Source organism: Argiope bruennichi, chromosome 3 (genome assembly GCF_947563725.1).
Source record: "Argiope bruennichi chromosome 3, qqArgBrue1.1, whole genome shotgun sequence".
Taxonomy (NCBI): domain Eukaryota; kingdom Metazoa; phylum Arthropoda; class Arachnida; order Araneae; family Araneidae; genus Argiope; species Argiope bruennichi.
Window position 1 is genome coordinate 127,666,242 of NC_079153.1, and position 27,331 is coordinate 127,693,572.

A 27,331-nucleotide genomic window follows, 5' to 3' on the forward strand; every position below is an offset into this window, starting at 1 on the left:
GTTCAAGCCTATTTTTAAAGTTTTACATTTTGATTTCATATCAGTTTCATTTCTATTCCTACCAAATAATCAATCAATCACAAATTTGTTAGTTTGCAAACAATCAATTTTGTTGCTTCGTGCGAGATGTGTAAGCGGCGTATTATAATTAAAATTTTTACCTGAAATGATATTTTTGAAAGAGCACATTTTAAAGACTAGGATTAACCGGACACAGATTTCTTTAATGATGATGTTTTAATTCAAATGTCATTAAAATTTTCGTGGTATTTCTTTTGAAGAAACAATTCTGTAAAGTATAAAGATGTCATGTTTTAAACTTGGAGAATTAATATTGACTTCAAGACCTTATGTTTATGTTTTAGATAATAAGTGTCGAGGTCAGAGATGTGATTACTGTTTTAAAAAGTAGGTTAATCTATAATAAATACTTTCAAAGTAATTTGATCTTAAGATAGAATTTTTTTTTTTACATGCTTTGTAAATAATACACTACATAAACAAATAAGTTTGATTATTAGAAAGAAACAGGGTGTGTGCTTGCATATTATTAGAATTTTAAAGTAAGAACAAACATTTGGTTTAAGAAGGATACAGGAATTGCACAATACTAAACACAATTTTTTTTGTTTGTTTGGTATGTGTTTTAATGAAAAGTATTGTTTTTTGACTGCAACATATTGAGTTCACTTCTAAAAAAGTTTATTTAATGCATAAAAACATTAGTTTGTATTTGTCTTATCATTTTAGTTGTAAACATTCAAAAAATTTCATAGATTCAATTTGGAAAGAGGATATGAGATTTTCTTATACTTTTTTCAAGCATATCCTAACTTATAGATTATATGAAAAGCAATAAATGTGTTTTTAGAAATATCAGTGAAAAGTGATTATGTTATGTAAACTATCACTACTATATTCTTTAAAAATATTTGCTTTATTTGATACTTTTAAACAACTTTGGTGAAGTTGATGGAAAATTCAATGTTCACAATCAAGCTAAAATAAGCAGATTATTTATTATTAAAAAGTGGATTAACTAAATTGATTAAGGAAATAACTTGGAAAGCATATGTGTACTCAGTACTTTAAAATAAATATCCAATGCTTTTATTTTTGGACTTTGAATTATTATTTGATTTTTACTTTCTCATGTATGGAGTATAAAGAAAGTATTGTAATTGTCAAAAAATTTGTACTTCCAATTTTGATGAATCTCCATGTTTCAGACCTCCCCAAGTTTGAAAACCACATTTTTGACATTGTCTATTTATGACAATGATGACTCAAAAATGCTGTGAGCTAGATGGAAGAAATTCCATATATGGCCTTTATGCCAAATTTGTAGATTTCTGTCAAATTTTGCATGAAATCCATTCAGTTGAAATATGTTGGTCTGGCCATTCATAATTTAATACAATAACTGCAAAACAAAGAGAGCTAGATGAATAAAATTTGTTAAACAGATTTAACATCTATAGTGTAGACATTTATCAAATTTTGAGGTAAATCCAACCAGGCGTTGACTGTCTATTAGACTGTACTCTCAGAAAATATAAATGTGATAACTCAAAAAAGTAATGACAAATATATCAAATTTGGTGACTATAAGTGCATTTGTGTAAAATTTTGGCTTCAGTTTGAAAGAAAAAATACATCTGAAGCATATATTCTATTTACAGATACTATTTATCACATGCAGGGTTTAATCATCAAAAATCTGGCCAAGTATCATCTAATAGATTCAATAAAAATGCTGAATTCAAGCCAAAAGTTAACAGTTTATGACTGTTGCATGTTAATGCCATGCAAGGCATTACCAGGGATGATACCTTTATTAGAAAGTATGTGATAAAGCTTGGATGAGACTACTCCAAGTAGTTTGTTTATTTTTTTTTTACAAAATCATGTCTGATAAAAACATTAAAAAAACATTTACCAGAATATGATCAACTATATCGAATCCTTAGCTATTGTGCTTTTAAAAGTACTTGTAAGAAATAATAAGGAACTATATTCAATTTCAAAATATGATTAATTTTTGTGTGTATTTTATAATTGCGCTTAATTTTTATATCTTATATTTTAAAAGAACCTAAATAATGCATAATTCATGCTTTTTCATTTTTAGGTCCAATGAATTAAAACGCTGTAGCCAATGCTCTTTCCTTTATTTTTGCAATAAAAATTGCCAGGTATAACATTTTTTATTTGTTAATTATTTTATTAAAACTTTTTTTAATTTTCACTGGTACTATTCTTTGGTTATATATAAATAATTTACTATTCCTATTTACTATTCCTTGGTTATATATAAATAATAATGAATATTTTATCAAACACTAAACACTTCCTGTAACTTAATAATTTAGAAACCAATGTTTTGAAAATTACTGTGAAAGAGACTATATTCAAATAAAAAATTTGTAGTTTTAACAAAGCATATAAACATGCATGATATTTTTTTAAATAATTTAATAATCTTGTTATTAATGACTTCGAATCATCTCATATGTTTTTTAAAAGAACATTTATATAGTAACTTTCTAATTTTTATTATGAACTGTCATATAAATTTTCAAGCTCTTATCATTTGATTTTTTTTTTCAATACAAAAGTTAACTCAAACTGATGAATTATTACATTGATCTATCAGGGTATGAAAGGAATATTTTATTTTTTCAGTTTTAATTAATACAAAATTAAGTTATGTTATATTTCTTTTTTAAAAAGACTTTTTTCTGTAATTTTTTTATATATATTTTTGAGAAAAGTAATTTGTTTAGAATAATTCAGTATGAAATATTTTTATTAAAATTTATTTGAAAAAATAGAATTACTTACATTGTAATAGTAAAAAAAAAAAAAAAAAATATTATTAATTTTTTTAAATTGTCCATTTGCTTTTTTTAGAAAAAAGGAACTTTTTGCTGTTTCATTATTTTTTTAAAAAATTCATTATTTCAAAACTGTTTGACAAATTAAAAAAATGAAGTATTAATGCTTGATAACTGAAAAGATATTCCATAAAAAAATTACATTTAACCTTTAAATAAAACTTTCTGAGAAAAGATTATTATTATTATTTTTACTTAGAATTGTCAAATGATCTCAAAATAGAATACTATTTGAGAGTTTTGGCTATATCAGTATTATTTTACAAAATTTTAATTTTAATTATAATTACAATTTAAAAATCTGTAGTTTTCTTGATCTTCAAAATCTTGAGGTAGTGAATAAGAAGTTAGATTGCATTTCATTGAATCAATGAGCATAAATTCATACTTTGATACCTTTGCTTGATATCTTTTTGTATGTTTATTTGTTATTGTTACTTATGTTGAATTATTCTTATCTCTATTATTAAAGAATATTTTTCATGCATTAATTTTTAACTTTACATTTTTTCCAAAATACTTTTATCTATTACTCTTCCACATTACATTTATATGATAATGTTTTTCACTAATATATATATATATATATATATATATCTGAAATTTAGGCATGAACAGTATATATTAAATGTTTCAATTATTCTTGAAATTACACATGATTTTTTTAAAAAATCTTTCGTCATATATATATATATATATATATATATATATATATATATATATATATATATATATATATATTTGCTGTTCCATTATATGTATAGTAATATAGTAAAATAATATAGTTACAATATGGCTTATAAGAGTATATTTTTTGTACTAGTATGCACTGTAAAACTATAACAATAACAAACTTTCTATTTATATGTCATTTCTGATTATATATATATATATATATATATATATATATATATAATTTTAATTTTTAAAAAATCATTTTAAAACATTCTTTAGAAACAATAATTGATATCAATGAAATCTATTTGAAATAAGTAATAAACCTTAACCTTAGTTGTTAAATTATATCCAAAGCATCTTTTAATTCAGAAGTTAATTTTTGAACATCATTGTTTTATTTTTCTGTATCAAATAAAGTTTGTAGCATTTATCCTGTAATAAACCATTTGTTTATCTTTGTAGACAAAAGCTTGGGAAATGCATAAAGCAGAATGCAAATGCATAATGAAAGCAAAACCTAACCTACCATCTACATCCTTGAGGTTTATTGCCTTGATAATATTTAATATTAAGGTAAAAATTTTGTGCTGTTATGTTCTATGCTTGATGACATAATAATAATAAAAGAAAAAATGCTATAATTATTAAATAAGACTGCAAAATTAAAGCTATTTAAATAATGGATATCATATATATAATGCTTTTATTATTGAAATAATATAAATCAACATATGTATTTTTAATGGGCTAATTTTTGGAAATACTGTTTTTTTGTGATTTAAAGAAATATATATATATATATATATTGTAGAAAATAAACTAAATTATTTTAAATGCTTTTTTTAAAACTAAACTTGTAGTTACTGTTTACATTTGTCTTAAAATCCTTTAATATTAATATGCAGATTTTCCATCAGTATGGGATGTAATGTTTATTCTGTTCTAAAACTGAAAAGCCTTTTGATAATCATATAATGTGATAATAGAGCAATTTTTTCCTTTGATGGAACAAATATTTGTGATATGTATTTTTTTTTTTTTTTTCAAATCAGAATAGGAACTTATTTCTCCATATCCAATAAAAATTTATTCAGCATTAATATAATTTTTGTAATATTTCTGAGCTAAATTCTTTATATGGATTGTCTTTTCATTTACTCTTCATGAAATAGAATTCTACACTTTTTATCTGATTTTCATAAATATTAGAAAATCAGTGTATATTGACTATACAGATAAAGTTATGGAGTATTTTCATATACCGATTTTATAAATCCTACGAATGATTCTGCTAGATTTAAATTCAACTGATATGTTTGAACAGAAGTGAGTTTTGAAGACTTGGGCACTCTGCTTAGGGAAACTTTATTGGAAAATTGCTTAATTTATATGAAGACATCTGTTATGTTCTTCCTTAATGATGCAATACTGATGTGTATACTAACAATTTAAATTGTCAGTAGTCACAATAAATACTACTAAAAAGATATATAACTGAAAAAGGAAATTAAAAATTAAAAATGTTAACAAAAAATGTAAATCTATTACTTATTTATGATATGTAAATTTGGTTTTATCAATTTTAAGAATTTGAAAAATTACATAATTTTTTTGTTATTCTTTTTAATATCTGTTTTTGCCTCTTTGTGATTGAACCAATTAGAAATTTCCGAATGATTTTGTTTGAATTTTGTTTTTAGTTGTCATTTAGTTTTTATTAATAGTCACTGCATAACATTAGATTCTAAAATAGGGAATCACCAGATTTAATTTTCTTGAAGTAATAAAGCTTTATTATTCATTGAACAATAATTTTAACATGTGTAGATATTGCAACTAATTTGTTTCAGCTTCATTACTTGCATTTCATCCCTTGTTCCTTCTTTTTATATTTTAGAAGAATGGTCAAGATCAACCTGTTGAAGATGTTTATGGACGTAAAGTCTCTTTCCGAACACTTATGTCACGTAAATGATAACTTTTGTTACATTTTGCCTAAAAAGAATTTTTTAAAAATTTTGTTCTGTAAAGAAAGCTATTTACGAAAGCTAACTATGTCTTGTATTATAACTTAATTTGTAGAATTACTTCATATTTATATCTAGTTTACATTGTATAAAAAATGTGTTACTACTAAATTCAGTTGTAAATTATTGATGATTTATTGCTATTCTGCTACAGCAATAAATTCTTTGAAAATCATTCATGTATTTGCAATTAACCTTATTACTCTAATGCATTAAAATGATGTTTCCTTTGTTTTAAACTGCTCTTTCTATGTTTAATATATTATTATAATTCATGTTAAATATTATTATTATTCATATTCCTTTGTGTTATATATTATTTATTTCAACTAACTTAAACATTTCTAGATTCCGGGGAAATTAAAAAATGTGTAAAGCGTTCTCAGCAGATAATTGCTTTAGCTGGCACTCTTAAAGATTACATTGGAAAAGATAATGTACCTCCTCCAGCTGAATTTATTGAAATATTTGGGAAAGTAAGAAAACATTAAATTATCTTTGAAACATTTACAATTATTTTATTCCATTTATTTTATAATATATTTCTAATGGTTATGTAATGTGTTACTAAACATATTATCTTTTAATTTTAATGAAAAATAATTAGACTCTGCATGGCAATCTTATTTAAAAATAACATGTTTAGTAAAATTTTATGAAATGTGTTGTTTTATTTATTAGTTTGAGACATACAGATTTACAGAATAAATTAAAACTTAAATCAAGACCAATGCAAAAATATCACCCTCACCTAAGCAGGAAAGAAAATTCGTCTGCCCCTCGATATGTATTCACAGATATCACAAAATGTAATATAAGTATATATAATTAAATTATAGATAAAATAATATGATATTTTAATTAATAAAAAGCATTTAAATTGTATAGAAAAGATATTTTAGCATTTTATTATTATTTATTTTTTATTCTCTAACTTCATTAATATATTTAATAGCACATTTGTAGCAATTGCATAATAAAATTTTTTTAATTTTATAATTTAAAGGAAAAAAATTACATTTTTTGCTTAATCTCTTGAAAATGTTTGAATTAATATATCAATGCCAAAATAACTTCAGCTTTATTTTCACTTGACATTACCAGAAGATTACTTAGTCTTCCTTGAGCAATTTTGGAGGAGTCTTGTTATCTAGAGCAGTGTAATTGTTCATTTGGACCCTTTTAAAAATTAGTATCAAAAACGTTTTTCTGCTGTGCTATTTAGATTAAAAATATTGATTACATATATTATATACCATGTATGCATAATATAATTGTGCAGAGAGTGGTGTAGTTTTCATAATGAATTATTTAAATATTACAATGATTATTTGTAAACCTACTTTTGAAAAATGCATAAATTTCTTCCTAATTAATAGTATGTAGTAATTGGGTTAGTAAGATTTTCTAGATTTTTATTTATTTATTTTCTCTCTATGGTAGAGAAAGGGCAATTCTACATTGAATTTGAAGAAAATAGGAGTGAGTATAAGAAGCAAGGGACAATATAATTAGAAGAAAAGATGCTATTATACCAAAAGAGATATAAAAATATAAAAAGGTGCTGCATACAAATGATGCAAATTGAAAAAAAATCCTAGAATTTAGCCTGATATAATCTATCAGTGCTCAAGGAGCAGATGAGTAGGAAAGTAAATTTTTTTGTTTTGCATTGTCAATATGTAAAATAATTAAAAAAAATTAGGGAATTGAAGGAGAAAAAAAAAAATGTCTCGAAATAGAGTTGATCAATTTATTTTTAAATGTGTTTTTATTTTTGAAAGTGAAAACGATCATAAATAAATAAATATATTAAATAATTTTAAAATTATTAATTCTTTCTTTTTCCACATGGTGTAAATAATCAAAGTTTTTTAACCTCCAAAAGAGTTTTGTGAATTTCCTTATCTATTGTGCTACTATCAATAATTGCTGAGTTCAGTGCTTAGCTGTTTTGTATTGCTTTAAATAGTTAAAAAGTATTTTTATTTTACAGATGGCAATTAATTCTTTTAGCATTGCTGACAATGAAATGCAGACTATAGGCACTGGACTTTATCTTGGGTATGTATAGGTAGGTTATTTCTTAAATTGATATTTATAATTAATTATTTATGTATTTTGTTCCATATCTATTGAAAAAAATAATTTTTACTTCTTTTATGAGATTTTAAATTATATAGAAATAAAAGTATATATAATAGCATTTCTCTATTAGGGCTTCAGTATTTGACCATTCTTGTAGTCCAAATGCTGATGTTGTGTTCGATGGTATAAATGTGCATATTCATGCAATAAAACACATTCCTCACAGAGATATCAGTAAAGTAATAATTTTCTTTTTGTTACAATCTCTAAAACACATTTATGATTATTTTTTGTATATAATTTTTTTGTCTAAACATTTTTAAGGTTTATATTTCATACATTGAGCAACTTGATTTGACTGAAAAACGACGGAATGCTTTATTGGAACAATATTATTTTTATTGTCATTGTGAAAAATGCTCAACATCAAACAATGTGAGTATAGAGAATTACTAAAAATTTTGTTGTTGTTTTTAAATGTTGCTGTTCTTTGTTATTATATTTATTTTTCTTGTTTTTTTTAGGATGACTTAATGACAAAATTGTTAATACCTGAAGAAAAAGCTAAAATCCATTTAATTAAATTCCAGGCTAAACTTAAAGAGATTGAACGAATGAAAAAGTCTAAAGGTAATTATTGCTTATACTTTATGGAATTATTTTAATTTAACTTAATAGCAAAAATTATTAGCAACATGATGTTAATTTTTATTGAATTCATGTATCAAAACTGTGTTTGGTCTTCAAAAGTAATTTAATGACTAATCGATCCGATTATCTTAACACTGGATCTTAGTTAAAATTGTAATGTTGTTTTCTTAAACATCATGTAAATCATTCATCTAAAGTGAGTAAGTATTCTTCTCAATTTTCTCATTGATAAAAAACGCTCCTATCAGTTATAATAAGTGATAAAATGGCATTGCAAACATTTATATTAATACATAATATGATTGATTAATTTTCCTTTTGAACTTAAAAAATATATGTATTGTAAATGAAATCCTGTAATGCAATTGCATGTAAATAAAGTTAAAATATAAGTTATTAGTTTTTCCATATAAATTCGTTTAAAGTTAAAAAAACAACATAAAAACAATGTGTAACTGGTTAATATTATTAATTTTTTATTTATAGTTGTTTTGTTTATCAAGAAGGAAATAAATATAGAAAATTTAGAGAAATATTTATCTAAAAAGCAAAATTTGGAATTTTCTGTGTGAAGAAATTTTACAACACAATCACATATTTGAATATCAATTTTGTATATTTTATATTTCCTGTTTTGATGATAATATTCCTTGTTTGACCATTATTTTAGTTTTTAAGTTAAATTTATATAGATTTTTTTAATAAAAAACTTTTTTAAAATTAAAAAATTAATGATTAACATCATCCTTTTTAAAATTATTAAAAATTGTGAAATTTTTTTCTTTGTCTTCCAGATTTTTTAATATATTCATTTACTTTGATAATATCACATATCCACATGGTCAGTCTTTTATTCTGACTAGAGACTGTAATCACAGTCCAGAAAAGAAGTAAATTTTGATTTTTGGAAACTGTAATCTGAGTTGGACGATAAACTTGTTCAATAGTTCATTTTCTTTGGATAGTTGAACAATATTTGTACACTTCATTGTAAAAAATATTGTTTTAAAAAAATCATATCATTATTAAAAAGAAGGAGCTCTCAAAATTTAATGGACTTTTGGTTCCTTATAAAATTATAAAGGGTATCAAATTATTATTGTTTGATTGAATTCCGATGCTTCCAGAATTTTCTTTTATTTTAATAATTATGTTTTAATGACAATTACATTGATGTTAAATTGTTCCACTAATTTCAAAAGAAATCAATATAAAATAGACTGCACTTTTCTGCTTTCCTAAAGTTAAATAAAACATTGAAAGATATTTTCCCAATTTTTAGATATTTTCTTGTTTTAAAATAACTGCATTTTAGAATTTTTAACAATTTTATTTTTTAGCAAAGCCATGCCTTTTTTTAAACAAAAAATAGGCTAATCATATAATATATAATATTTAAATAATTATAAAAATCCATTTTAATTTAAAAATTTAATTTTACAGCTTTTTGAGTAGAGTTAGTAGATATTGTATTTATTTGAATATGACTGAAAAAGAAATTTTAAAAAAACTTGTCTATCTCTCTTTATAGCATTATACATATATATTTTAGAATTGCCTAAAATCAATCTTATTAAATTCCTTGTAACAAAATTATTTATTATGGCTTTTTTAAAGCTGGCCCATCAACTTTGTACTCAGCCTGCATGGATGAACTTGCTTCTCAAGATAAAATTTTAGCAGATACCCATATTTTTAGAGTGAAAATTCTAGAAATTGCCTTTGATGCATGTGTATGGATCAACCAATGGGCTGATGCTGTTGCAGTAGGAGAGCAACTACTTAATCCTTACAGGTATTTAATACTTTGCCCACCATTATAGTGAATATAACCTTTTTTGGATGTGTATCAATAAAATAATAACTTATTATCTGTTGTTCAGAATAGCTAATTGAATCAGTATTCTACAGTAAATAAATGCATGATAGATTATTTATTCTGCTTATTTCAATTTCTTACAATATAGAAGTAATACACTTTTTCTTGCAAAATCTTTGTATTGATGTAAAATATCATTCTGTAATTTAAAATTATTTGTTTTTTGATAATTATATAAGCCATTTAATGATTCTCAGACAATTTTTGTTTATATGTATTCATTAATTTTCAATAATCATTTTTTGATAGTTCAATATTTTATTATTTAATTGTCTATTTTTATTCCTTTACAAGACTTTTGAAAAACTTTTTTAATTTTGATAAATTATTTATTTGTGGAACTTCTCCCAAAATATTCATTCAATAAGATTTTATTATGTTTTTGTCTTGAATTGTTCATATACTGTCCATTTCATCTTTTATTCTGCTAATATATATATACTAAACAAATATCTGGTGAGCATGAGGAACATGGCATTTATGTAAAATTGTTTGAGAAATGTGCAAACTCTCTTTACTACATGGCATTTTAGACCACTATTTTACTTAATACACAATTAAAGAAAGTAACTTCAAGCTTTATAAGATTTTATTAAAGCATTTCACTCATTTATATTAAAAATCTGTGATTAATTGTTGACTAATCCCAAAACTAAAATCTGCAATCCAGATGTTGTTTCTTATCTATTCATATTCATTATTATGCATTTTGGCAGAAAATAATTTTCCTATGCAATCATATTGAAATATTTAATCATAAAAATATCTCATTTTGAAATTAAAATTTTTTCTGTTACATTTATACATCTTTTAAAATTAGGATGATCAGATATTGATTAAAGTTGAAAATTATGTTTTTTAATTATATAAGAATAATAATAAGCTCTTAATTACAGTTATAATTTTTAAACCTGCAGAACTTTTTTGCATACTTTTTTACTGCATGGCTTTATTTAAAATTTCAACATGCTACACAGAAATTACCTAAAATAAAAATGTGTTTCTTGTTTTGAATTTTTTTTTTTTATAATTAATACTTTTGACCCTTTTAAATTCAAATGCTAAGTATTGTTTGCTGTTTTCTGTATTTTATTAAATTGTGAAGTGAAACAATTTTTTTTTCTATACAGATTATTTTCATATTATATATTTTTTTTAGGTTATACTATGGAAATTATCATCCATTGTTAGGTATTCATTTGTTTAAATTAGGCAAGATTCAAGTTTTTCTTAATCTTCCTTCATCATTTGAAACTTTACAACAGGTAATTTCAATTTTAGTTTCTGAAGTAATGAAAGATTATCAAACTTCTTTTCTTAGTAATTTGTGTACTGAATATAATTCATATGTGTTAGTTGATTAATGAATTAAAGATGTAAGCATCATTTGCAATTTAGTTTTTATAATTATGCTGTGATAATTGCAGGTATAAATTCTCATGTTAGATTTGGCATAGATTGTCTGCAAATTCAAATCATGATTATTTCAAAACTAAGATATGTATCATCAATTAAAAAAAACTAATTAATTAGTGAATCCACTTAACTTTTGAGGATTGGTGATGAAAAAAAACTTTTTGAATAGAACTCATGATTCTTTAAGTATTTGACTGATTGCAGTTAGTTAAGTTTTAATGATTTCTTTGTTGTAATCACCCCACATAAAAAACAACTATGAAATGATACCAAAATTTGATTATAGAACTGAAAATATCTTCTATTGTATTTTTTTTTTAATTTCAGGCAGAAAATATAATAAAAGTAACACATGGAGAAACTCATCCTTTATATCAAGATCTACGGAATTTACTTCAAGAATCAGAAAAATACTCATCTTTATCCTCACTAAATACTGAAGAATAGATTTAATTTTATGTAATCAATAGTGATATTTTTGCCCGTCAAATCCAAATCTAATTTAATTATAAAATCTGAAACCAAGTTTACCACATCTTTGAGAATACAGCTACAATATTTAAGAATTTTAAACAGCATGATCATGCTATTTATAAGGCAGTTAAGATAAAAAATTTTTAACCTGTTTTCAAGAAAATTCCATCTTGTTACACATACTAAACTATTTTTCTTTCGATATATATGTACACAAACACAAGGTGTCCCTTGAACCAAATTTTACCCAAAGCCGAGGACCAAATTTTAAGGGTGTATAAAGTAGTAAATGTGTAATGAGGAAATAACAAGAAATGGTGACAAACATGCTTAAAATGCATATTTACTTTCTTAGAGAGTATAAAATCGCTATCATAAAAATATTATTTTCTTACAGCAAAAAGTCGTTTGTCTGGAAAACAATTTTATTGAATTTTTATGGCATTACAGAAACCAGTCTGATAACTGTTCAATATTTTTCTTCCCAAAAACTCATCTTTTAAGTTATGCCACTAAACTTGTATATTGTCTGCTCTAAAAATATTGTGTAAATAAAGAGTTTTTATTTTATACCTGTGACCACATATTTCTATACAAAAAAAAAAGCTTCTTTGTATGTATTTTATCTACTCTTAAAGTTTGCCTCGTGAATTCAGGAACACTATATTATATAATGATCATGAAATTGATTGCTAGTCAGTGACTTAATAGCATTAAAAAAAATTAGTTAATCTTTTTATTTAGAGGCCGAAAATATAATGGCAAGATTACATGAATTTTACACAGATTTAATCATATAAAGATTATATTACAAGCAAATGCAACTTTTTATCCCAAATGGTGTAGTGTTTGCCACATCACAAAACTTTTTTTTCTATTAAAAGAATAACTTCTCAAAAGACATATTTATTCTAAGAATGTTCTCTTTTTTTTATAACGGTATTCACTTTCTATATAAAGTTATCAAAACAAAAATTATATAACAGATGATGAGAGGAACTCAATATATAAAATTCATATTGCAGTAAATTCCCAATAATTATGGATTGCATCAGTTTGGAGTCTTATATAGTGACTTTTTTAGAAAGGCAAGTAAGGACCATAATACAGCAAAGTTATATCAAACAGATCTTAATATATTTGATGATTTAAATTTTTTTTTTTTTTTTGTGTGTGTGTGTGTGCGCAAAACATGGGTTTTATAATTAAAATGCATTTTTTTATAGCTTCTATTTACTTCCTATTTTTCTTAATACATCAATTCTCCTGTCTGATTAATTGCCAGATTACCCAGACTATTTATATTTTATTGAATTATATGATCCAATATTAATCAGTCCTATGGAAAGGGAGAAAGTCAATTAAGGATATATATATAAAATCTTCCTAAATTAATAGATGGTGAATTAAAAACAACATTAGCAATATGAAAGGGATAAACATATTTTAGACAAAAAAAAAAAAAATAGTATTTAAACTCTTTATTGACAGTAGCAAAAATATACAAGCAATCTATCAACAATTAAAATATATTTTGCAGACTATCAAAATGATTAAGAATTTAAAATTTGCACTTTAGCAGGAAAAGACCAAATGATAGAAACAGCTGAAATGATCATGCAATAATGACTGAAGAGATCTTGCACATTTTTAACATGAAATTACAACAAAAATTTATAATTATGACATAACTACAAATGAATACTTAAATATCTAGTTTGAAAGGATGAAATTTAAATGTATGATAATGAATACAGCACCATTTGTTCAAGGCTTGAAACAGTAATTATAGGCTTTATTTACAAAAGGCACATAGAAAGCTTAATAAATGCCTCAAATCATGAGAAAAAAGTCACCCATTTTGTACTTACTTTTGTAAAATTAAAGCAATTCACAGCTCTCGGTTTTGTCTGTATATATTACAGTACAGTCTGTACAATGAAATTAATCCATTTTTTATTTTATATTCTGATACAAAAGTACAAAATAAACAATATTATGATAATTAAATATTTAAACTTATAAAAAAAATATGGCAAATTCTTTTTAGATAAACAAATATGTGCTACTAAAGGATTTTGCAGAATTTTTTTTAGTATTGAGAGGTGACAAATGAGACATTCAATAAAATTTGTTCTACAATCTTAGATAAGTTTCTGGTAAGTAACAAAGTTTCCTGGAATCATTCGGATTTATTACTCAATGAAGCACAGATAAAAATTAAAATTTTCATATAGTAATCCCCAGAGTAGTCGTCAACTAATATTCAAAAGTGATAAAGTTTTGGAAATCAAATAAAAATATTTCCTTATTTTGAAAACTGAGTTGTGTATTAGAAACAAAGTTAAAAATCAATTTAAATAATATTATGAAGAATATTAGAGTACACAGATGCAAATCTCTTATGCGCAGCATTGAAATCTAGGAAGACAAGCCCCCCCCCTTTTTATCTATGTATGCCTGTATACGTACATTTCAGAATCCTGCATTAATTTTCTTTTAAAAAATATAGGAAAAGTACTGGTTAAAAAAAATTATTCTGTTTAATTCTCACTAAACCATATAAAATTTTCGATCCCATTTATCTTAATCTAATAAATGTCCATCAATTATTACTTTTCAGAAATATATACAGGTAGTTTCCATAATTTTCAATACTGAAATCTGGCACTCTTGATTTTAAAATATATATAACAAAGTACATTACTTTGGATCTGTAGCTTGCACCAATGATCTTTTAAAAATATATAAATATTCTAAATTAATTTTGATATGAATCAATCATTTTCATTATAATAGAAAAAACTTTAGTTCTATTAAATGGTAAACAACTGAAATTCAATTACTACAGTTAATCTATATTTTCTGAAAAAGGCAATATAAATATATATGTAGTGGCAAGCATATTTACATGAACACAGACTACAAAAGTTGGAATACCAAAAATGAATAAATTGATACTTAAATGTCTTATTATATATATATATACACAACTAAATTAAATGACTAAATAAATGCACTAACTAATTAACTATACTCTACATTAAAAAACAAAGGAAAAAAGTAACAAACTAAGTAACTACAATTATGAGATTCATTTCTTTACCTTATTGATCGATTACACTTTTATCACAGATGGCAGCATTGTTAATTATATGTATAACAAAAACACACTAATCTTGGCCATTCACATACTTTTGTGCTGAAATTCAGGTAAATAAACATCAAACATTCTTCAAAACACCAGCTATAATTCAATAAAATCTATAAAATTGATCCATATCAAATACACACACAACAATGAGATAGTCAATAAAATAAGAATTATGAAATGACACAATGAAAATGGCTGCAAATCATTTTACAGATGACTTCAAAATCAGGTTAAAGTCCTTCCTAAGATTTTATATTTACATAATGTGTAGAAGTTGCATGAATGAAAAATGAAACTTGTCATGAAGTAATGAATCAGTTAAATGCATTCAACAATTATATAGGTTAAACTAAATTCATTTGGGAGTTTTGCTATGTATATTCCTATAGTAAAATAATATACTTTTGCAAGAATTAATAAATATGGCCTTTTGGATGTACATTTACTAATATGCCTTTATAAAGGAAAACTTCCTACCTTTTAAAAAAATTAATATTATATTGAATAATCAACAGAATAGAATTATTTACCTTATTCGTGAATTTTATTTTATTGCTCTTTTGAAACTTAACAATTTAACAACATTAAATTAATTTTTTTCGGAATAATAAAGTGTTGCTCTTTTGAAACTTAACAATTTACTAACATTAAACTAATTTTTTTCGGAATAATAAAGTGTCAGCTTGCCTCCTTTTACTAAAAATTTACAGCAGGGTCCTATAATTTAGCTAAAACAGTTTCATTTCAATTCAAGAATAATATGAGATTTCCAAAATTGAATTCTGCAATCAATTAATCAAAAAATTATGTCATCCCCCTCCACCTCCATTCTTCTTTCCCAAAAACAGATTTTTTTTTTTTTTTTTTTTTTTTTTTTGTGAATGATAATTAAGTGGGGTTCTTTTTACTGAGTCAGAAAAAGAAAATGTTTATTCCTTTCTTGAAAAGTAAGAATCTTATAATTTATATTGAATGATTTAATTAATTATGATATACATATGGTATTCATAATTATTACGATTTCAGGGCAAGGTAACAATATTTGAATTTCTTAGGCTATTGAAGTAAATGAAGAAATAATTAGTCAGTTAATACATGTCAATACCATTGTTTTTCATTGTCCTAAATTCACCAAGCAAAATTAGAAAAACATAATACTTGCAACAAAAATGTACAAATATTTTATATTATAGACACAAATAAAATTGAACTCGGTATTCCTAACTATCACCTTCATTTGAAATCTGATGCAAGACATATAGCAGAATCCTACCATTTACAATAAAATAAATTGCACAAGAAAGTAACAAAATTTTTCAGAAATTAACAAATCGTTAAATTATGAGAATTCTTGAATATAATATATAATTATGACAAAAGTAAATAAAGTATTATCATTCAGTAAATAATAATTTTTTGTTAAGGAATCTAACATCTTTGGTTAATCTATCACTTCATAGTTATGTTAAATTGCACTGTTAAGACTGAAAGAAAGCTAAAAAGATAAAATAACAGTTTTTCTTCATGTATCAAAGTTCATGTTTTGACAATATTTTCATGACCCGTATCAACATAGCACCTAATAGTACTTTACTCTCAGAGTAAAAGTTACTACATTAGGCAACTATTTCAAGGTTTTCCTCTTATCCTTGGCTTTCTATAAAAATAACTAGAAGAAATTGCACAGTTAATAGAGCACAACACCCTCTCAGTGGCACTCTCAATAGTTAAAAAAAAAAAAAAAAAAAAAAAAAATGCCTTTTGAATTTCTGAATAAAGTTAAACTTGAGCAGTCTCAGATTCTTCTTCACTGGAGCTCTCTGATGTATCGGTGGTGTACACATAATCAAGGCAAATGTAGGTCTATAATAAAAATAGAAAAAAAATTATTTAAAAGTAAGAAAATATTAAATTTATTTTTAAAAATGTAAAAGATGTAAAGTTTTGTTTCATTTTTTTAAAATACATAACAGAATTAACTAATTCTAAGTGATAAATTTTATATTACATATTTTCTCATATATCAAGCATATAATTTAGAAATATACTTACAACATAAAATAAAATCTATAGTAAAAAGAGATCATAATTTTAATCAGAAACCATTTTTAAAGAACATAATATTTGACAAAGCAAATCTATATAAGTCTTTACAACATAATAATTCTTTAGAAAAAGAGAAGGGGTGGGGGGAGGAGAATTTTCTTTTTAAATCCAATGCCTGTTCATTACTTATTACTTTCATATGTCATATTTATCCCAAGGTTTACAAAATTTATTTAAGAAAAATTTTAGATTTTATTACAAACTCTACCAATTAAGGATACCCAAGATAGAGAGATCCAACCTATCCAAAATGGATATGTGGATAGTTTACAAAGAGTCCGATAAAAACCAACATAAATAGAACAAATCAGACAGATACAGCCGGGGCTTTATAATCATCATATATTTTTTAAAAAACGATACAAAATAGATGAAAATTTAAAAACTATGAAATCTGTAATGATGATAGAATTTGAACAGGGTTTAAATAATAAAAAATGGAAATAAAGTAAAATGCAAAGTAATAAAACATAAGACATACTTTAATTCTTAATATTTTATAAGAATATTATTTTATTATAGTAAATATACATTATTATTATATATAATATTTTATAGTAAAATATTAAGAAAAAGAAAATATAAAATATTTGAGGTAATTCTGTTGAAACTATTCTATATGTTTTTATAATGTTTAAAATGGCATGTCTCTTTATGTTTGATTCTAATAGAGTCTTTAAATCAAATTTCAGTACCATATAGCATCCTTATTTTCTGAAAATATTTATAAATTTCTTTTGAGATCTAGGGTGTTTAACTCCTTATGTTGTTCATGAATATTGATTTAGCTTTGTAAATTCAAAATCTTTTCTTCAATACTATTAAAGTGGAAAAGCCATGTCACTATGATAAAAGTAATATTTAAAGATATAAGATATTTTAATATTTTTTAAATAGCTAATATTTTTGTTGCTAATCTTGATAGAAACATGAGAAATTTTTTGTAAGGGAGCATAATAAATCGAGATTTATTTGGATCTACTTTTAAGCTGTATTTTATAGCCTATTGTTCTATTTGTTTAGTTGGATGTTTAAATTTTTCCATAAATCTTTATGTATAAGTCCCCCCCCCCTTTTTTGAAGTCAATAAAAGGATGTCTCCATCAAATACAATAATGTCACAATTTGACTTCACAAAATTTCTTAGTAAAATATTAATTATGGTTAACTATAAAACATACCTTAAACATGAGCATTGTGGTGCACCTTTGCAATAGTGAAACTAGTCATAATTTTCAATGTCAATTTTTCTATTCAATAAAAAATCTCTAATCACATAGATTAAATACTACATTGTCTTTTTCAAAGGTATAATACCTTGCCATTTGATATAATTAAATGCATTTGACATATCTAATAAAAGAGTTAGTCAAATTACTCTTTTCTCTTTTAATAATTTTTTTAAAAAATTCAAAGCAGAAGAATGCTTTTCTCCTGTCTAAAACAAATAAAGAATATAACTGTCGTCTAAGACAAATAAAGAATATAACTGTCACTGCTTTTAACTAATCCCCTTAATCCTAACCACTGCTTCCCCTTTTTAACAAATAAACGTGATACCATTAATGACAGATTAATACAGTTGTGTTAAAATAACAGTAATCAGATCTTATATATTTTCACACGAAGGAATCAAAATCCAAACTTACAACATCAGAAGACTCCATAACAGCAGTATCTAATTTCCTAACTAAAGCAGAAAAAGTAGGTCTTTCACTGGGATTAGCATTCCAACATTCAAGCATCAAAAGATAACTAAATAAATAAAGAATTATTTTTTGAACATATCAACAAATTGTGGAAAACAAATGTAACACAAATTTTACTTTGATATACAAAATGAATGAATATTAATAACTTAGCAATTTAATAATGATTCCTCTCTAAAAACTGACAATTATCTTTTCAATCATTTTAATAATTAACATAAAATTTCTTTGTTCTTGTTTAAAAGAAATCTATACAAATTCACACCTTAAATATATAAATGTATTTGAATAATACAATATAGAATAAAAATAATGACACATCGCTTAAAATTCCTGAAGGAAAGTGTCCATAAGAAACAAAATGTTTATATGAATTTTGAGAATTTTTTATGTCTCAATATTTTGTTAATTAGGAAAAATCTATAGAAAATATCTAAATGCTAAGCAAAATGTGACTTGGTTCAAGAAAAAAATTAGAAAACATTTTAAATACTGGTGGTTGGCACGATCTCTAACTATGAGCATAATTTATGGAAATGTTATTTCAAAATTTGCAGCTCTTACATTTACGAATAAAAAAATGTCATTTGTGAATATAAGATAATGAATTCTGGTTATTTGGTTTGTATGGCTCTAAAAGCTATGCAAACCAATGGCCACAAAATTTCCATTAGCTGGAAGGAAGAACACCACTTTCTTCAAATCTAAATCCCCATTTCAAGCCATCCTACACTTGTAAAATCCAATTTTAGAATTTGTCTGTCTATCAGAAAATGCATTACTATTCTCTAGTTAGTGTGTGTATATATAAGTATATACAAATATTGAAAAAAAAAATAATCTCTACAATCTGAACTTACGTTTCCATGCGACAATTAGAAGGTTTCTCCAGCCTATGGCCATTTTTTAACATGTTAAAGAGTTTTTCAGGAGGAACACTTGCATATGGCATTCCTCCAAAAGTCATAATTTCCCACAGTAAAACACCAAAAGACCACCTGAAAAAAAAGATAGAAATTACAATCAATTACCAAAATATTTTTAATTTTTTTGTTTGATAAAATTATCCAAACCACATCTTGATATACAAAGGAAAGATGTAATCAAAAATATATATAAAATACTGGATAAATATTTTTTTTTTATGAAATTGTGTATGTTCATCAAGAAAAAGAACCTGAAACAGATCGTATTCATTATTAAAAATGTTATATTAATCCTACTTATTTTGAAATTCGAAATGATTAAAAGCTAATTTTATATCATATTATACAAAATAGATGAAAAAATCAGAGTTCACAAATTTCTGAATTATTTTTTTTTTTTTTTTTGACACTGGGTATTTTCTATAAAATATTTTGTAAAAAAAAAAAGTATTTAAAAAAATTATTACATTAATCAATACAAGTTAAGATTACATACTATGATGGTACTCTCATTTTAATTCTAAAAAAAATATTAAAATACTAAAATGCAACTTACACGTCACTCTGGGTAGTGTAAAGTCTATCTATAAGGGATTCAAGAGCCATCCATTTGATAGGAAGCAAGCCCTATATGGAAAAGAATATATATATATATATATGAGATTTTTCTACAATTTAATAGAAAAAAGTTTTTAACATACCAAAGTAATATTAACTTTATAAATAAGAAAAAAAAATCAAAATGGGTTTCTATTCAGTGGATAGTTAAAACATTTTTTCCCTCATTGTATATATAATCCAAAAATAAATAAATAAATACATTTGCATTAATGAAAGCACAAATACACCACTTAAACACTTAAGTAATCGCAGATCATAACCATTTCATAGAGAGGAAATGCAAAATGATATCTTTTGAATTAAAAGTACAAGAATTATTTAAAATAAAAGCTTATGTTCTAATTTAACTATTATTACTGACATCATATAATGTTTTTGATTTAATGAGCGTCATACATAGTAATTAATACAATATGAAAAAAAAAAAAAAATGAAAATTCACTTTGTCAATAAATATTAGGAACTTATTTAATCCTTTATAAGTTACAATTATGCAATGAAATCTGAAAAGCCAAATAATAATAAGATAAACTATACATCAACAGTAAAAGAGAGAGGATCATAAAAAATTTCTCATGCCTAATAAAGAACTGTCTATAAGGAAAATTTTTACACAAGGGCTGTCTGTAAGAAGAGAAAAATAACAGAATCATTACTCACATTCTTTGTTTTACGGTAATAATCACTTTCATGAACATCTCTAGCAAAACCAAAATCTGCAATTTTCAGAACTTTATCTTCCATCACTAAGACGTTTCTAGCCGCTAAATCCCGATGGATACACTAAAAATTAAAATATATCAATTAAATTTAGAAGATTTAGAGATTCTATTAAAGCACTAAAAATAATGACACAAAAATGATGCAACTTCGGTTTGAACATGATACAATACAAATTGATCAATTTTATATAAGTCTATAATTGAATAACTATGTAAAATTAATGTCTCTGTAATAATAAATTTGGACATTTTACTAATTGGTATACCAAATTAAAATCAGAATGCAACACATTAATAATAAAGACATTTTGAGATGTCATTATTATTACTGTATAATTTCAGGGACATTATATACAAATAATCACATATTTCAACATGCCTTTTTCGAGGATAAATATTCCATTCCTTTAGCCACTTGATAAGCAAATGACAATAAATTCTTTTCACTCATAAAATCTTTTTGTGTGTTAGAAACTTCATAGCCAGGGACAGGCCTATGGTTTCGAAGGTAATCTCGTAAATTTCCATTAGCAGCATATTCCACAATAACATAGAATGGCCCTAGAAGAGTAAAACATAATATAATTTATTTATACTAAAATAATAAAAATAGCAATCATCTAAAGAAAAGAACTGCTTTTGTTAGTAAAAAGCAGAACACATTAATCAAATTGCAAGGGGGGGAGGTGACGACATATAATAAAAATATCCAAAATATTTAAAATTACTCCATAAATCAGATTTAAGTTTTTTTTTGTTGTTGTTTTGCCTAAATTCATAACATGAATAACTAATTTATATCAAAAACAACAAAAAAGTAATTCAAGTTTTAGCAATAAACCCTCTTACAATAGATCTTAATGCTCCTCAGCAACTTGTAGCTTTTCCCTCCTAAACTGGGATCTTATATTTTAATTAAAATTCTGAATAATGAATTATTAGGGAACAATTAGAGAATAAAATTCTGAAATTATCTGAAGGAAAAAAAAAACCCTCTGGAATAATACCAAAATCGTTAAAATGGTAACAAGTGAAATGTTTTATGTGTGTGTGTGTAACAATATTAATTTCATTCAATAGTTTTAATATTCTGTAATACATTATTCTCCATACAATAAAAAATCATAAATAATAAGTTATTTTAAAGAAAAATAATGACATTTTTAAAATTAAATTACTGAAAAAATTGAACTCCTGTAAAAAGCATTGTGTTATTCTTAAAAATATGCTGCTTTTTCACATCTTCCTTAAAAGTTAAAAAGATGTAAAGAGTACTCAGAGGGAAATAATAACTAATATAATAATAATTACAAGATGTGCCTTTCTAGGAGGACTGTTATTCTATTAACTAAATTTTCAGATTTGAATGCTGCAGATTAACTAATAAAAGTTGTAGAAGAAAATATCATGCTCACTGGCAAAAGTATTTCAGAAATTTTTAAAAAATATTTATAAATAAATATACTTCAGATGTAAACATAAAATAACATTTAAAATTTTGTTTCTTTGCAATGGAGTCTTCTCTATCCATAATGCTCAGAAAGAATCAAATCAAAAATAATCACAATATTTAGACTGAAACAAATAGTGTATGATACTTTTAATTTGATCCATGAAGAACCAACCAACAATACCAACATCACATACCAACAAATCAGTCACTTTAAATATTACAAAAAAAAAAAAAAAAAAATGCCTCAGAGGCTACACATCAAAATAGAAATTGAAATTGCACATGCAATAATGATACAGACCAAAAGGTCAAGAATATTGTTTAATATTATATGCAGTGGTGAAAAATTATATTAGAGATGTATAAAACAGTGAGTTTTAAAATATCTAAGCAATTTGTTTGTTTGAATAAATCTATATGTACATTGATAGAAAATGCATGTATTACCATTCTGAGTGCAGCAACCCAATAAATTGATTATGTTTGGATGCTTCCCAACCAATTTCATCATCTCAGCTTCAGATATTAAGTCAATTAAATCTTGATCGGTATAACCATCTGGAGCATTAAAAATATGACATTAAATACAAAATACAGTTCATATTAAAAAAAAAAAAAACTCAAGTTCAAATCATTTTTCAACACACTGTATTAGAATTAAAGTTTGAAACTAATGAAATTTTATCAATTTGTTCTGAACTAGTATACATATACTACATAACTACAGAATAAAATTAATCTGCAGCTTAATAAACCATATAAGATTTTAATTTATTTTCTTTTACTGAGAAATCAAAGAATCTTTTTTTAAAAAAAGGATTATAAATTTACTTTTACTTTACAAATAATTTAAAACAAAATTTCAATCATTTTTTAAATTTTATATACTTATATATATAAAACACTTGAAAATCCATTGTAAGAGTATCTTGATAAAAATTTCTATTCCAGATGTAACTATCAGATTTAAAAAAAAAAAATTAATATACAGGGAAGAGTGTTATTCCTAAAACACATCAATAATATTCAGCATTTGATCATGAAGTATACATTGCTTGAAAGATATTCTAAACTTTGTGTTCAATAACACAAAAAAAAACTTCATTCTTCATAACATATTAACTTCAATTTTGTAAATAAGTCCAAGAGAATCAAATGGATAATTTATTTTAATAACTGTTATGAAACTATAATTATCTGATTTCCAGTAGCAATTGAAATCAGATGAGCATAATTGATTTTATATATTAGGTTTCATTATTATATAAATATTAAACGTAAATAATTATACTAATAAATTCCCCCCAAAATTCATAAAAAGTGTTATTTAGATAGAAATATTCCTGAAAAATTTTTAACTAGTGGACAATTTATAATATATTTTTAAAAAACCCATAAATTTATAATAAATACTAGTTACCTTTTAACATCTTAACAGCAACAGTTGTTGATTTCTCACCATTGAGGCCTTTCGCTTCAGCCTGAACTACTTGACCAAAAGCCCCTCTACCAAGGGGTTTCCCAAACACCAATCTGAAATTGATAAAAAATATGCAAATAAGAATTTACAAATAAGAAAGTCATAATTTCAAATTAAATAATATTTTAAGTCCTTATTAAGGATGAACAAAAAAATGTTCCAGCAGTTTCATCAATTTTTTTTTTTTTTTTTTTTTTAAAGCATTAAAGGAATGTGATGACAAGCATCACACTCCACAAAGAGGTAGATCAGAAAAAAAAAGAAAAGGCCTGATTTTATGCACACAAAAATTAATAGATTTTTTTAAAGTTTTTTACACAAAAAAAGAAACCAGCTTTACTCAAATTGAGTAGGCTGGTTGCTTTTAAAGAGTGATTAAAAATGAATTCACTGCATTTAGCAAGATTTTGTATTAACATACATATATATAAATCATTTATAACAAAATTAATAAACTTTAGAGAATTTTCAATATTTAAAAAATGCTTTACAAAAAATGGCCAAACTTTATAATTCAAATCCATAATATTAGAGTATCATCAAACAGAGGCCAATTTAAATTTATATTCACAATATTTTAGTAAATTATAATGAAGTAAGTAATAATTCTTTTTTCTTTCTTTTTAGCTGTGAAAATAACATATTTTATTCCAATTCATCTAAATAAAAGAAATAAAATAAAGTAATCTAATTACAATATTATATATGTGTGTATGTGTATGTCATCAAATTACAAGAATATTATGTGTGTGTGTGTGTGGAAAAGAAAATGTATAAATAAATTGTTCCTATTAAATGTAACACAACATATCCTGTTATTGAATGGTAAATCTTGAAATTTAAAATTTTCTTTCATTTAATTAAACTAGTACAATTTCACATTTTTAAGTAAATGCATATTGTATACGATATTTATAAGAAAATTAAATATGCTTACTGATCCCTTGGGAATTCCCAAGCAGGATCCAAAGGAACTTCGTATTCAGAAATTCCAGCAGAATTTTCATAACTAGGATCAAAGGCTTGAATCTTAACAAGAGGAGCAGCTAAATTTGTGGAACTTCCAGATGACTACATAAACAAAATTTTTCGTGAATATAAGCACAACACTAAGAATAATGATTATATTATCACAATTTTAAACAATAATGCTGATAATAAGTATATGAAAAATGAACTTTACAAAAATATTCAAATGGAACAGTTAGTATTAAAAAAGGTATTGAGTATAACATCAAAAAGAACATTTTCATTAAATGTGTTATTTTTTTAACAAATGATAAATTGAAAAATATTATGATAAAAGTTATCAATATGTTACAGAAATAGTTTCAACTAAATAATAAATGGCAATAAATATAATTCTTGTGTACAGACATTTTGGCACAAACAAATTAATTGATTATACAGCAAGCATTTCAGACTTATTTTAATCTTGCAATTATAATCTGTGCCCCTTTTCTCCATTTTTGCAATACAAGCAACGTAATAAACTGCATATATATTTTACATATATTTTTTCGAGGATAATTTTACTTGTTTATTAACAATAAAATATTTGTATACATCTTACCTGAGGGATTAAAACAACTCTCTTCTTTAAAAACATATTCAGAGGTTTGCCAGACTGAAGCAACCTTAATCTTTTTTCTTCTTTCAAACGACGATAATACAAAGCAAAACATATTACTGACAGCAGACAAACACCAAGAACTACACTCAATCCAATCAGTAAAAGGGGTGGTTTCTTTTTTTTCTCTTCTACTATATAAGGGAAAGAATAAAATTTCTTTGTTACATTAATTAACAAAAATCACAAAATACTATATTAGCAAAAGTCAAATATATTTCCACAGAAAATTATTTATAAAGCATTAAAAGTATATGAAGATATTTATGATAGCAACACTTTCAACTTCAAAAAACAAATTCATTCCATTTAATGCTCCATTTTCCCCCTTATTAAAATTGTTATTAAAACCTGATTTACAGCATTTCCCTTTCTTGAAGGGAACATAATTAATTACTGCTTCCATGATAAAAACAAGAAATTGCATAAGAAGTGATCTGAATCTTTTTTTAAAAATTATTTTTAAATACTTATGTGTAATGACCAAGTAAATGAAATCCTGAAAGTGAAGGAAGAGACATGAACATATTTGGTTCAATATAACAATTTCACTATATACATTACAATGCAATAAAGAATAATATAATTACTCTGCACTGAAATGAATTTTAAAAAAAAAGAAAAGAAAATTTTTGACCACATTTGCTACAAGCAATATAACAATTGATTATTTATTTTTCGGAAATTAATATACTATTGAAATGAAATGTAAAGAAGAAATAGACAAGAATTTCATGAAAAAATATTCAAATGCTAACATTAATAGCTTTAATACATATTATTCATTTATATATGGAAAGAAACTTGAGTGCTTTAAATACTTCAATAACAATAAATTAATAATAATTCTGAAATCAATTTACAGGTTTTGGATATTCCAGCTTCTTTTAAAATTTAAAAAAAAACTATTAAGCATATTAAATGACGATTAGCTAATTCAGTAACAGAAAGAAATGTTTTACTGTGTCAAATTCTGTAATCAAAACAAACTTTTTGAGCCAAAATCTGGACAGTTAAAAAGAACAAAATTTGAGCATTAATAATTATTTTCCATATATAACATTTACATTATTACATTTATAAAAAACATTACATTTATAAAAAAAGAATAATAAATAATAACATTTAAAATGTTTAAGTTACTTACAAGGCAGGACATTAAGGTATGCATTTTGTGTAGAATTTCCTAAAGTATTTGAGGCCATACATCCATACCAGCCAGCATCTTCAAATGTAACGTTATGCAAGATGAGAAATGTTGGATCGGTGTTATTAGGATCATTTGACTGGAAAAAATTATCAACTGAGAATTAACAAATACTTTTCTATGTTTGTATCAGAAATGAAACTATCTTCATGTTCCCATTTTTAATATTTGGTTACTTTATTATTATACTTAAATTAGAATATTTCTTTTTAA

At 24.2% G+C, this 27,331-nt stretch overlaps 2 protein-coding genes across 7 annotated transcripts in view; one reads left to right on the forward strand and one right to left on the reverse strand.

The window, feature by feature from the left end:
- The first annotated feature begins 49 nt into the window (after positions 1–49).
- On the forward strand, positions 50–12,682 carry LOC129963278 (histone-lysine N-methyltransferase SMYD3-like). Of its 2 annotated transcripts, XM_056077536.1 has the most exons (13): positions 50–408; positions 1,683–1,844; positions 2,132–2,195; positions 4,038–4,148; positions 5,473–5,542; positions 5,951–6,078; positions 7,599–7,666; positions 7,821–7,929; positions 8,015–8,125; positions 8,215–8,320; positions 9,959–10,136; positions 11,380–11,485; positions 11,964–12,682. In XM_056077536.1, the coding sequence occupies exons 2-13, from the start codon at positions 1,807–1,809 to the stop codon at positions 12,081–12,083; spliced, it is 1,209 nt and encodes a 402-aa protein (XP_055933511.1). In that variant the 5' UTR covers positions 50–408; positions 1,683–1,806; the 3' UTR covers positions 12,084–12,682. The 2 variants fall into 2 exon arrangements, with proteins under 2 accessions (XP_055933511.1, XP_055933510.1); XM_056077535.1 differs by lacking the exon at positions 1,683–1,844 and having other exon boundaries at positions 54–408.
- A 928-nt stretch (positions 12,683–13,610) lies between these two features.
- LOC129963280 (fibroblast growth factor receptor 4-like) overlaps positions 13,611–27,331 on the reverse strand; it is a 71,716-nt gene continuing 57,995 nt past the window's right edge. For all 5 annotated transcript variants that reach the window (XM_056077546.1, XM_056077545.1, XM_056077541.1 and 2 more), the window contains exons 10-20: positions 27,059–27,197; positions 25,855–26,045; positions 25,219–25,352; positions 24,222–24,334; positions 23,249–23,359; positions 21,728–21,909; positions 21,287–21,409; positions 20,562–20,632; positions 19,940–20,077; positions 19,020–19,125; positions 13,611–17,127 (exon numbers count right to left, since the gene is read on the reverse strand). In XM_056077546.1, the coding sequence (XP_055933521.1) occupies positions 17,044–17,127; positions 19,020–19,125; positions 19,940–20,077; positions 20,562–20,632; positions 21,287–21,409; positions 21,728–21,909; positions 23,249–23,359; positions 24,222–24,334; positions 25,219–25,352; positions 25,855–26,045; positions 27,059–27,197 (1,392 nt within the window). In that variant the 3' untranslated portion in view covers positions 13,611–17,043. The remainder of the gene's footprint in view (positions 17,128–19,019; positions 19,126–19,939; positions 20,078–20,561; positions 20,633–21,286; positions 21,410–21,727; positions 21,910–23,248; positions 23,360–24,221; positions 24,335–25,218; positions 25,353–25,854; positions 26,046–27,058; positions 27,198–27,331) is intronic.